The sequence below is a fragment of the Mobula hypostoma genome, chromosome 7 (genome assembly GCF_963921235.1).
Source record: "Mobula hypostoma chromosome 7, sMobHyp1.1, whole genome shotgun sequence".
NCBI classification, from domain to species: Eukaryota; Metazoa; Chordata; class Chondrichthyes; order Myliobatiformes; family Myliobatidae; genus Mobula; species Mobula hypostoma.
The window spans coordinates 183,826,184-183,838,857 of NC_086103.1; the positions used below are offsets into that span (position 1 = coordinate 183,826,184).

Below are 12,674 nucleotides of genomic sequence, written 5' to 3' on the forward strand. Positions count from 1 at the left end.
AGAAAAGGCCAAGTTCATTCAACCTATTCTCATAAGGCATGCTCCCCAATCCAGGCAATATCCTTGTAAATCTCCTCTGCACCCTTTCTATGGTTTCCACGTCCTTCCTGTAGTGAGACAACCAGAATTGAGCGCAGTACTCCAAGTGGGTTCTGACCAGGGTCCTATATAGCTGCAACATTACCTCTCGGCTCTTAAACTCAATCTCACGATTGATGAAGGCCAATGCACCATATGCCTTCTTAACCATAGAGTCAACCTGCGTAGCAGCTTTGAGTGTCCTATGGACTCGGACCCCAAGATCCCTCTGATCCTCCACACTGCCAAGAGTCTTACCATTAATGCTATATTCCACCATCATATTTGACCTACCAAAATGAACCACCTCACACTTATCTGGGTTGAACTCCATCTGCCACTTCTCAGCCCAGTCCTATCAATGTCTCATTGTAACCTCTGACAGCCCTCCACACTGTCCACAACACCCCCAACCTTTGTGTCATCAGCAAATTTATTAACCCATCCCTCCACTTCTTAATCCAGGTTATTTATAAAAATCACAAAGAGTAGGGGTCCCAGAACAGATCCCTGAGGCACACCACTGGTGACTAGCCTCCATGCAGAATATGACCCGTCTACAACCACTCTTTGCCTTCTGTGGGCAAGCCAGTTCAGGATCCACAAAGCAATGTCCCCTTGGATCCCATGCCTCCTTACTTTCTCAATAAGCCTTGCATGGGGTACCTTTTCAAATGCCTTGCTGAAATCCATGTACACTACATCTACTGCTCTACCTTCATCAATGTGCTTAGTCACATCCTCAAAAAATTCAATCAGGTTCGTAAGGCATGACCTACCTTTGACAAAGCCATGTTGACTATTCCTAATCATATTATACCTCGCCAAATGTTCATAAATCCTGCCTCTCAGGATCTTCTCCATCAGCTTACCAACCACTGAAGTAAGACTCACTGGCCTATAATTTCCTGGGCTATCCCTACTCCCTTTCTTGAATAAGGGAACAACATCCGCAACCCTCCAATCCTCCGGAACCTCTCCCGTCCTCATTGATGATGCAAAGATCATTGCCAGAGGCTCAGCAGTCTCCTCCCTCGCTTCCCACAGTAGCCTGGGGTACAACCCGTTCAGTCCCGGTGACTTATCCAACTTGATGCTTTCCAGAAGCTCCAGTAATCCTCTTTCTTAATACCTGCATGCTCAAGCTTTTCAGTCCGCTGCAAGTCATCCCTATACTCGCCAAGATCCTTTTCCGTAGTGAATACTGAAGTGAAGTGTTCATGGAAGGACACCATGGAGGAAACCCACTGCTCTCCCATAGTAAAACATTGCTGCATCTTTCAAGTTTGCAAAAACCACATGGATGCTCCACAACGCTTCTGGGACAATACTCTATGGACAGATGAAACAAAAGTTGAATTTTTTGGCAGAAATGCATACTGCTGTTTGGAGGGAAAAGGGCACTGCAACCAACATCAAAACCTCATCCCAACGGTGAAGCACGGTGGAAGGAGCATCATGGTTTGGGGCTGCTTTGCTGCCTCAGGGCCTGGACAGCTTGTAATCATTGAGCGAACAATGAACTCAAAATTGTATCGAGACATTTTACAGGAAAATGTCAGGTTAGCAGCTTAATAGAAGTTGGATAATGCAACTAGACAATAATTTGAAATACAGGAGTAAATCAACAGAAAAAAAAAATTGTTTTGAAATGACTGAGTGAGAGTCCAGATCTTAACCCAACTGAGATGCTATGTCATGGTCTGAAGAGGACTGTTCATGCAAGGTTTCCCAGAAGTATTGATGAACTGAAACACTTTTGTATGGAGGAATAGTCTAAAATTCCTCCAGCCAGATGTGCAGGACTGATTAACAGTTACTGAAAATGTCTGGTTGAAGTTATTGCTGTACAAGGGGGTCACACCAGTTACTGAAAGCAAAGGTTCACATACTTTTTTGAGTAAATACATGTAATATTAGATCAATAAGTAAATGAACAAGTATAATGTTTTTTGTGTTATTTAATTCGATTCTATCGAGCTTTCGGACTTGCATGAAGATCTGATCACATTTTAGGTCATATTTATGCAGAAATAGAGAAAATTCTACAGGGTTCACAAACTTTCTAGCACCACTGTACATAGTAACACACACACACACAAAATGCTGGAGGAACTCGGCACATCAGTCAGCATCTATAGAGAGGAATAAAGAGCTGACGTTTCAGACTGAGACCCTTCCTCATTTGAAATATTGTGTTCAGTTTCAGTTGCCCTGCTGTAGGAAGGGTGCCATTAAAAGGAATGGCACCACAGCAAAACCGTTAGCTTAACACTATTATAGTCCCAGCGCCCTGGGTTCAATTCAAAGGATTTTGTACACTCTCCACATGACCACATGAGTTTCCTCCAGGTGCTCTGGTTTCCTCCGACAGTCCAAAGGCATACAGGTTAGTAGGTTAATTGGCCACAGGGGTGTCATTGGGTAGAGCGGATTCGCTGAGCCGCAAAGGCCCGTCTCTAAAAAAAAATAAGCAGTTATCAGAGAGTTGTGGAGCCTCAGTTACTGAGGGTGGCAAAGATGGGTTGAGGTTAACTATTAAGAAGTGTTAACACAGGTTAAAATGAGCAGTGCACTGGGTCAAGGGTCAGGGGTCAGGGATAGGCCACATTCTGTCCTCACCTTCAGCTAGGGCCGAGATTTCATACCTTCTTAAAGATCTGGAAGACAATTGTTCACAAAAATCATCTGGGAACAGTTGGTACCACCTGCATCTTCCCCCACCCGACATCTCTGTAGCCTCTGACTGCTTCCCCCTCACTGCCCACCACTACTCAGTAGGGAGTCAGAATTGTCCCTGCCTGGATGAGGGAGTGAGGAAGCTCTCTTCTGTGTTGAGACTTTGTGATTGAGGACACTCTTCGCTGGACCCCTGCCAAGGAGTGGCAGAGGCTGAGGGGAGATAGGATAGAGGTTTATAAGATTAAGAGGGGCACATACACAGAAGCTGGGTGGCGGGGTGGAGGTACATCTCCACTAAAGGAGATGTGAGGTGCTCCTTCCCTCCACTAGCCTGCAGGTCACCCTTGGGCAAGGTGTAGAACCTGCTTAGCCTCTCAGTCAGGGTCATGTGGAGCCACAGGGGGAGGTGGTGGATGGTCGTTTGAGCAGCTGATGCATTTCACAAGTCCTGGTTATGCGACCACTGACACCAGGCAGACAATCGCCAGAGAGGATTGATAATGACTGGAGTCATCCGTCTTGTAAAGACACTGCCCAGAAGGCGGCAATGGCAAACCACTTCTGTAGAAGCAATTGCGAAAAACAATCATGATCACCATGATCGCCCACGTCATACGACAGGGCACATATGATATAGAGAAGTTGTGGGCATGCTATATTGGCATCAGAAGCCTGGCAATACTTGTAGGCTGCCCCCAGCACATCCTCAGACTCTGCCGGTCGCTGACACAAACTTTGCATTTCATTGTATTTCAATGTACAAACGTGGATGATAGAAAAATGGAGGGTTATGTAGGAGAAAAGAGATAAATTGATCTTGGAGTAGCTTAAAAGGTCAGAACATCTTGGGCCAAAGGGCCTACACTGTGTAGTAATGGTCTATGTTCTAGTAGGGACATTTAAGAGAATCTTAAATCGGCACATGGATGAAGGAAAAATGGAGGGTTTATGTGTGAAGGAAGGGCTAGATTGATCTTGGAGCATATTAATAAATTGGCAGCACATTGTGGGCTGAGCTGTTCATGTCTACACTCAGTGTCCACTTTATTAGGTACACCTGCTCGTTATTGCAAATATCTAATCAGCCAATCACGTGGGCAACTCAATGCACAAAAGCATGCAGATGTGGTCAGGAGGTTCAGCTGTTGCTCAGACCAAACATCAGAATGGGGACGAAATGTGATCTAAGTGACTTTGACTGTGGAAGAGTTGGATTGATCTTAGAGTAGGTTTAAAAAGTCAGCACAATGTCATGGGCTGAATAGCCTCCACTGATACACATGTGCAAATAAAGCTAATCTTCTCTGAGCCGTGTTGGTGCTTTAATGAGAGCTGTTACAATTCAGAGCTCAGATCTCCCCTGCAGACAGAAGGACAGCCAGTACTGCTGGGCTGGTTGCGTTGAGAAGGGTAGGCGTTCTGCAGTACAGGGAGTGATCAGGGATGCCCTTACTGGTGACGCACGGGTCCAGGTGAAAGGCCAAGTGAAAGGAAACTCACCGACAGTGGGTCAGCAGCAAAAGCAGCCACGCTGTTCCTCATCTCGTTGGCGCTGCCCCGTAGTGGGATCAGGGAGACGTTTCCAAGCCGGGATTCCGAGGGCTGACGGGCACTCCAGGGACTCAGTGAGTTCAAGGGCCAGATAATGCCATTGTGCTGAGGACAGAAATGGAGGAAAGATGACAACGCATTCGCCTTCCTCAACGACTCAACCTGCAAGTTAAATTTTAGGGAATTTTTTTGGCCGCTTGTCTAAGAAAGGATGTGATGGTGTTGGAGAGGGTCCAGAGAAGGCTCATGAAAATTATCCCAGGAATGAAAGGGTTAACGTACGAGTTACGGACAAGGCAGTGTGACATGGCGCCGGTGTTCACGCGGTGGAAGACGAGCTGGATTGTATTCGACTGCAAATTGCTGTGGGTTTCTTCTTGCTGAAACATCCATGGACTCAGTGACTTGGGCTATTTTGTTTTTGAGTGACAGTATGTTTATTGCTATCTTACAGTATACAGTACTGTGCAAAAGTCTTAGGCATATATATAAAACTGTAGCTAAGACTTTTGCACAGTACCGTTTTTGACAACGTGTCAAGACTAACGTGTGCTATACGTGCTTTGTGATGTGTGTGACTGTTGGTACTGTGTTTTGCACGTTTGCCCTGGAGTAACACTGTTTTGTTTGGCAGTATTCATGTATGGTTGAAAGACAATCCAACTTGAACTGGAGGCATCCATCATTGAGGACCCCCATCACCCAGGCCATGCCCTTCTTTCATTGCTACCAGCAGGGAGGAGGCACAGCAGCCCGAGGACACACTCAAGGGTTTCAGGAACAGCTTCTTCCCCTCCGCAATCAGATTTCTGAATGGCCCAAGAACCCATGAACACAACCTCACTATTCCTTTATGTCTTGGATTATTTATTTATTTATTGTGACTTGTAGTAATTTTGTATACTGTGGCCGAAAAACAAATTTCATGCTATGTAAGTGACAGTAAATCTGATTCTGACATCCCCAAAAGCATAAATCAATGAATCATAGACTATTTTATAAGAAAGAACACAATTAGAACAAAGTCCACTGTTGTGCAAAGTGATCAATACAGAACTGTAGAGATTAAGATTGTGCCAGTTAGTCCAAGAACCCTGTGGTTGAAGAGAAGAAGCTGTTTTTAAACCTGGTGGTGTAGGACTTCAGGTTTCTGTACCTCCTGCCCTTTGGTAGCTAGGGGAAGATGGCATGGCCTGGATTTGTTTATCTTTGTTGCCTTCTTGAAGCAGCGCCTCTGTAGATAGAACTGAAGGTGGGGAGGGGTGTGCCCATGATGTTCTGGGCAGAGTCCACTTCTCTCTTCAGCTTCTTACATCCCTGTGTACTGTCAAGGCAGTGCACGATCCAATAAATAACCATATAACTATTACAGCACGGAAACAGGCCATCTCGGCCCTTCTAGTCCGAGAATGATGTAGAATGTAGAATGGTGTGAAGGGTTGTCTTGAATGTTTTTAATGTAATCGCAAGACCCTGTTGGACGTTGCTGACATAATACTAGTCTGGCTCACTGCTTCACTGGCAGGACCAATGGCGGGGGAGCTGTGTTGTCCCAGTTGTTGCTGGGGAGGAGATGCTGGAGGTAGTATGGGAGAGAGCAAAGGTCTCTGTGGGCACACTGAAGTCTGTAGTGAGTTGAGCGATGGCCTCTCCTGTCACTGCTGCCCCCAGTGTTTGCTCAGTGGAAGAACAAGCTGGGCCAGGACAACATTCTATCTCCATTGATCTACAATCCATGCCACTCAGGGATTTGGCCTTTTTCTTATTGTATGTTTTTATGCTTGAGACACCACCTTTTGAAGATGTCCTCAGAAGTGAGGAGGCCAGTGCCCATGATGAAGCTGGCTGAGTCCGTAACCCTCTGCAGCCTTTTCCGGTCCTGTGCAGAAGTCACTACATACCAGACCATAACGCCATTAGTCAGAATTCTCTCCACAGTACATCTGTAGACACTTGCCAGTCTTTGGTGACATAGCAAAAGTGATAAATGGAGGTAGCAAAGGGCTACAGGCGGCACAATCTGATGGGAGAGGAAGGTGGAGCTGCAACCAAGTAAGGGAGGTGGAGAGGGCAGATGGGGGAGGGTCCTGGGGGAGGAATGTGTGGGCGATGGCCAGACAGTTTCAACTTTTTCTTAAACAATATTGGATTGTGGGCTGAGGGAAGGTCTGGTGAGATCCTGGGATGCGAAGCAGGAGGTGGTAGTGCTTTAATTAGAGTCAAGAAGAATTCAGAATCACAATCAGGTTTAATATCACCGGCATATGTCCTGAAATTTGCTGTTTTGTGGCAGCAGTACGTTGCATACATGATAATGAAAACTATAAATTACAAAAGTCAGTACTGCAAAAAGACAGCAAAAAAAGAATTGTTACCTGCACATACAGGAAGGTAGCTAGCCACTCCCGTTGTTCCATCTGTGTGTCACAGCATAGATACCTGAAATACACACCACAGTAACATCCTGAGGGTCCGACACGCTGTCCCATCACACACTCCCGGGGTCAGACACAGAGTGAAGCTCCCTCCACGCTGTCCCATCACACACTCCCGGGGTCAGACACAGAGTGAAGCTCACTCCACACTGTCCCATCACACACTCCCGGGGTCAGACACAGAGTGAAGCTCACTCCACACTGTCCCATCACACACTCCCGGGGTCAGACACAGAGTGAAGCTCACTCCACACTGTCCCATCACACACTCCCAGGGTCAGACACAGAGTGAAGCTCCCTCTACACTGTCCCATCACACACTCCTGGGGTCAGACACAGAGTGAAGCTCCCTCTACACTGTCCCATCACACACTCCTGGGGTCAGACACAGAGTGAAGCTCCCTCCACGCTGTCCCATCACACACTCCCGGGGTCAGACACAGAGTGAAGCTCCCCCTACGCTGTCCCATCACACACTCCCGGGGTCAGACACAGAGTGAAGCTCCCTCTACGCTGTCCCATCACACACTCCCGGGGTCAGACACAGAGTGAAGCTCACTCCACACTGTCCCATCACACACTCCCGGGGTCAGACACAGAGTGAAGCTCACTCCACACTGTCCCATCACACACTCCCAGGGTCAGACACAGAGTGAAGCTCCCTCTACACTGTCCCATCACACACTCCTGGGGTCAGACACAGAGTGAAGCTCCCTCTACACTGTCCCATCACACACTCCTGGGGTCAGACACAGAGTGAAGCTCCCTCCACGCTGTCCCATCACACACTCCCGGGGTCAGACACAGAGTGAAGCTCCCCCTACGCTGTCCCATCACACACTCCCGGGGTCAGACACAGAGTGAAGCTCCCTCTACGCTGTCCCATCACACACTCCCGGGGTCAGACACAGAGTGAAGCTCCCTCCACGCTGTCCCATCACACACTCCCGGGGTCAGACTCAGAGTGAAGCTCCCTCCACGCTGTCCCATCACACACTCCCAGGGTCAGACACAGAGTGAAGCTCCCTCCACGCTGTCCCATCACAAACTACCAGGAACGGGTCACACTCAAGGCTTCATCCAGACTGTCCCATCACTCAGGTCTGGCGTAGAGGGTGAAATGGGGAGTGTGATCTACGGGATTCTGCTCAAGGGGTTAAATGAACTGTCCTCTGCTCCCTCCTCAGCCCTGGCATTGAATCCCCGGTCCCAGTGACAACAACCCCTGTTCTGGTGTTGAACTCCTCGCTCCAGTGCCAATCCCCTTGCTCAGGTGCTGCCCCCTCGCCCCGGTGACGCTGTCCTCTGCACTTTTGCAACAACACTCTCATCCCGGCATTGATCCCCTCACTCCCGTGATGACCATCACTCACCATTGCTGCCTCTCGTGCTTCTCCTTGTTTTCATAAATGATGGTGAATCCCCAGCTGCAGGAAATCGAAGAGGCAGATTGCTCGTTGCTCAAGATTCCAGCAGAGAATATATAACACAGCACAGAAACAGGCCCTTGGCCCACAATGTTGTGCCAAACAAAATTAGTAACTACATCCCACAACTAAATAATCCCCACACAAAATCCATTTCTTTCCATTCCCCGCACATTTCCCGTTCAAACTTTAAAGTAAACTTTTCAAGATTCAAAATTGCTTGACATCATTTCCAGTACACAGGTGTAAAGAGAAACAAAATTATTGTCACTCCAGATCCGATGCAGCACAAAAAAACAACACAATACTATAAAGCACACAGTAATAATTAAAAATACAAAAGTACATAAGATAGCATATATACATAGATTGATTGTGGGTCCATAAAGTGACGCTGGGCACAGGAGTGTCTATACATAAGGTGACTGACAGGAAATGATAAAGTAGTGGTGATTGGGGTGTGGAGTGGTGGGTTAGTGGGTGGAGGTGTTGATCAGCCTTACTGCTTGGGGAAAGTGACTGTTTTTGGCTCTGGTGGTCCTGGTGTGGATGCTACGTAGCCTCCTCCCTGGTGGGAGTGGGACAAACAGTCCATAAGCACGGTAGGTAGGATCCTTCATGATGTTACTGGCCCATTTTCCAGAACCTTTCTGAATATATTCTTTATAAATTTAGACATAAGACATTGGAGCAGAATTAGGTCATTTGGCCCGAGTCTGCTCTACTAATCATGTCTGATCCTTTATTCCCCTCCTCAGCCCCACTCCCCGGCCTTCTCCCCGTAACCTTTGATGCCACAGCCAATCAAGAACCTATCAATCTCCACTTTAAATACACCCAACAACCTGGCCTGTGGTAACAACTTCCACAAATTTACCACGCTCTGGCTACAGAAGTTTCTCCTTATCACTGTTTTGAATGGACGACCCTCTATCCTGAGGCTGTGCCCTCTTGGCCTAGACTCTCCCACTATGGGAAACATCCTTTCCACATGTCATCTATCTAGGCTTTTCAACATTTCAAAGGTTTAAATGAGATCCCCCCTCATCCTTCTAAATTCCAGCGAGGGCAGACCCAGAGCTATCTAACTTCCCTTGTAATGATAACCCTTTAATTCCCAAAATCATCCTTTTGAACTTCCTTTGAACCCTCTCCAATGCCAGCATATCTTTTAGATGAAGAGCCCAAAACTGTTCACAATACTCAAGGTGAGGCCTCACCAGTGCCTTATAAAGCCTCAGCATCTCAACCCTGCTTTTATATTCTGGACCTCTTGAAATGAATGCTATTTCATTTGCCACTCTCTTGCCCATTCTCTTAATCTGTCTAATATGGAAGCCAAAGAGAACCCTTGTACAGAGTAACCTTCAAGGTTTACCCATTGTGGACTTGGAATTATATTCCAATCTTGTGTCCAAAATATTAAACATCGAATATTAATTGCCCAATAATAAAATCTAAGATTAAGCAATGCCAAACCACCATCTTTCTTGTACTTCAGTAAATATTTTTTACTTAACCTGGGATTTTTATTCTGCCGTATATAGGAGGAAATTTTAGAATCAATAGTATCAAAAAAAGATTGAGGAATAAAAATTGGTATCACTTGGAGTAGATATAAAATTTAGGTAGAATAATCATCTTATTAGCATTAATTCGGCCAATCAGTGATAGAGACAATGGGGACCACTTAGTAATCAGTTGTTTAACCTGACTAATTAATGGTAAAAAGTTGAGCTTGAATAAGTCCTTGTGTCTCTTAGCAATTTTAATTCCCAAATAATTAAAATAGTCAGTAATCACTCTAAATGGTGAACATCTATAAATGGGAACCAGCATATTTAATAGAAAAAGTTCACTCTTACCAAGATTCAATTTGTAACCAGAAAAACTACTGAACTGAGCAAGCAGAGTTAAAACTGCCGGAATGGGTTTCTCAGGGTTAGAAATATATAATAGTAGATCATCTGCATGTAGTGATAATTTATGTATCTCATTTCCACGGGTAATACCAAATATATTAGGGGAGTCACGAATAGCAATCGCTAACGGTTCCAGGGCAATGTCGAATACTAGTGGATTAAGAGGGCAACCCTGCCTAGTACCACAGAATAATTGAAAAAAGGGAGATCTTTGATTATTAGTAAATACCAAAGCCAAAGGAGTAAGATATATCAATTTAATCCAAGATATGAATATCGGACTAAAATTAAATTTCTCAAGCGTATTAAACAAATATGTCCATTTGACTTTATCAATGGCTTTCTCAGCGTCCAATGAAATGACACATTCTGGAGTTCTAGGTGAAGGAGTATAAACAATATTCATTAATCTCCTAATATTAAAGAAAGAGTAACAATTTTTAATAAATCCAATCTGATCAACAGAAATAATTTGAGGCAATACTTTCTCCAAACTCGTTGCCAATATTTTAGAAAAAATCTTGGAATCCACATTCAGCAAAGATATAGGCCTATAAGATGCACATTCAGTAGGATCCTTATCTTTTTTGAGAATTAGGGAAATAGAAACTCGATAAAAAGATTGTGGTAATTTACCTATAGATACTGCATCCCTAAAAGTTCTACATAGCCAAGGAGACAGTATAGTAGAGAAAAATTTAAAAAATTCTACTGTATATCCATCTGGGCCAGGTGCTTTAACTGAGTTCATCGAAGAAATAGCATTTTTTATTTCTTCTACCGTAATAGATACATCTAATTTTAAACTTTCATTGGATGATAATTTTGGAATATTCAATTTCTTTAAAAATTCATGCATTATAGTGGAGTCATCAGGAAATTCTGATTGGTATAGGGAAGTATAAAATTCTTGAAAGGATTTATTTATCTCATCATGATCAACCGTCAGAGTACCATCTTTTTTTACCAATCTTAACAAGCTGGCATTTAACTGAAGCCGATTTCAATTGATTAGCCAATAGTTTTCCAGTTTTATCACCATGTATATAGAATTGACTCTTAGTTTTAATTAATTGGCTTTCAATCGAAGATGATAGTAATAGACTATGTTCCATTTGAAGTTCAACTCTCTCTTTGTAAAGCTCCTGATTAGGAGCTATAGAATATTTCTTGTCAATTTCTTTAATCTTGTCAACCAGTTTAAGTATTTCATTATTAGTTTGCTTTTTTAATCCAGCAGTATATGAAATAATTTGTCCACGAATATATGCTTTAAAAGTATCCCATAAAACCCCGCTGGAAATTCCCTCCGTGAATTTCGTTGTAAAGAAAAAATTAATCTGTTCCTCAGTAAAATTAACAAAGTCCGAATCCTGAAGCAAAGTGGTATTAAATCGCCATTGTCTAGTACTAGAAGATGTATCCATTGACTTAGATAAGTTTCAACAGCATATGATCGGAGACAGCAATGGAGTCATATTTGCAGTCAATAACAAGTGAAATTAATCGAGAGTCAAAAAGAAAATAATTAATTCTTGAATAATGATGATATACATGTGAAAAAAATGAGAACTCTTTCTTGTTGGGTTGTAAGAATCTCCAAATTTCTGAGATTCCAGAGTCAACCATAAAAGAATTAATAAGACTAGCCGACTTGTTCGGAAGTACTTGATTGGACATGGATCTATCCATCAAAGGATTTAAACAACAATTAAAATCTCCACCCATAATCAACATATAATCATTTAAATTAGGAAGGGATGTAAAGAGATTCTTAAAAAATTTGGGACAATCAACATTTGGGCCGTAAACATTAAGCATAACAACTTTTTTGTTAAATAACAAACCAGTAATTAACAAAAATCTACCACTCGGATCTGAAATAGTCTCATGATGCAAAAATGAAATTGATGGATCTATAAAAATAGAAACGCCTTTTACTTTGGCCTGTGAATTCTAATGGTACTGTTCTCCCTTCCAGAACCTTAAAAAACGCTGATTATCCTCTTTCCGGACATGAGTTTCTTGTACAAAGATAATGTGAGCATTCATCCTATGGAATACTTTAAAAATTTTCTTCCGTTTAATCGGGTGGTTTAAACCATTTGTATTCCAAGAAACCAAATTAATAATCTTATCCATAGTACTGAAACCGAGCATAATGTATGTAAAGGGTTAACCAGAATACAAACTCATGACCACAAAAGAGGAAAGAAGGTTCAAAGAGGAACCGGAAGACATGACATTTCGGACATTTTGATAGTTTCAAGTCAGCCTGTTTAAAGAAAAAAACTAAATTGAAAACAGAAACAAAAATACCACCCCCCCCACAAAAAGCCAGAAAGTGGCCAATGCTAAATCTACAGCTAAATCTAACCCCATCTTTCCAGAAGGCATCCCAAAAGAAATATGTTTATCGTAAAAACACCACCCATATTCAAAAAAGTTAAAAAAAAGTTACTATAAATGTAAGGAAAAGATTACAACAATTACAAACACAAAATAGTTACTTCTTACTCATATTTGAAAAAAATTCGGAAATGACGCAAGAAGAGAAAATTCTGGAAAGGAGGAAGCAA

At 43.4% G+C, this 12,674-nt stretch overlaps 1 protein-coding gene across 8 annotated transcripts in view; it reads right to left on the reverse strand.

Moving 5' to 3' along the window:
- The window catches only part of LOC134349807 (arf-GAP with Rho-GAP domain, ANK repeat and PH domain-containing protein 1-like), a 310,918-nt gene that overhangs the window by 4,395 nt on the left and 293,849 nt on the right, over positions 1–12,674 (reverse strand). For 7 of the 8 annotated variants that reach the window (XM_063054704.1, XM_063054701.1, XM_063054703.1 and 4 more), the window contains 3 exons: positions 8,120–8,173; positions 6,687–6,750; positions 4,261–4,416 (listed from right to left, as the gene is read on the reverse strand). In XM_063054704.1, the coding sequence (XP_062910774.1) occupies positions 4,261–4,416; positions 6,687–6,750; positions 8,120–8,173 (274 nt within the window). Of the gene's footprint in view, positions 1–2,700; positions 2,739–4,260; positions 4,417–6,686; positions 6,751–8,119; positions 8,174–12,674 lie in introns of all 8 variants that reach the window. The other variant, XM_063054705.1, reaches the window with a different exon arrangement.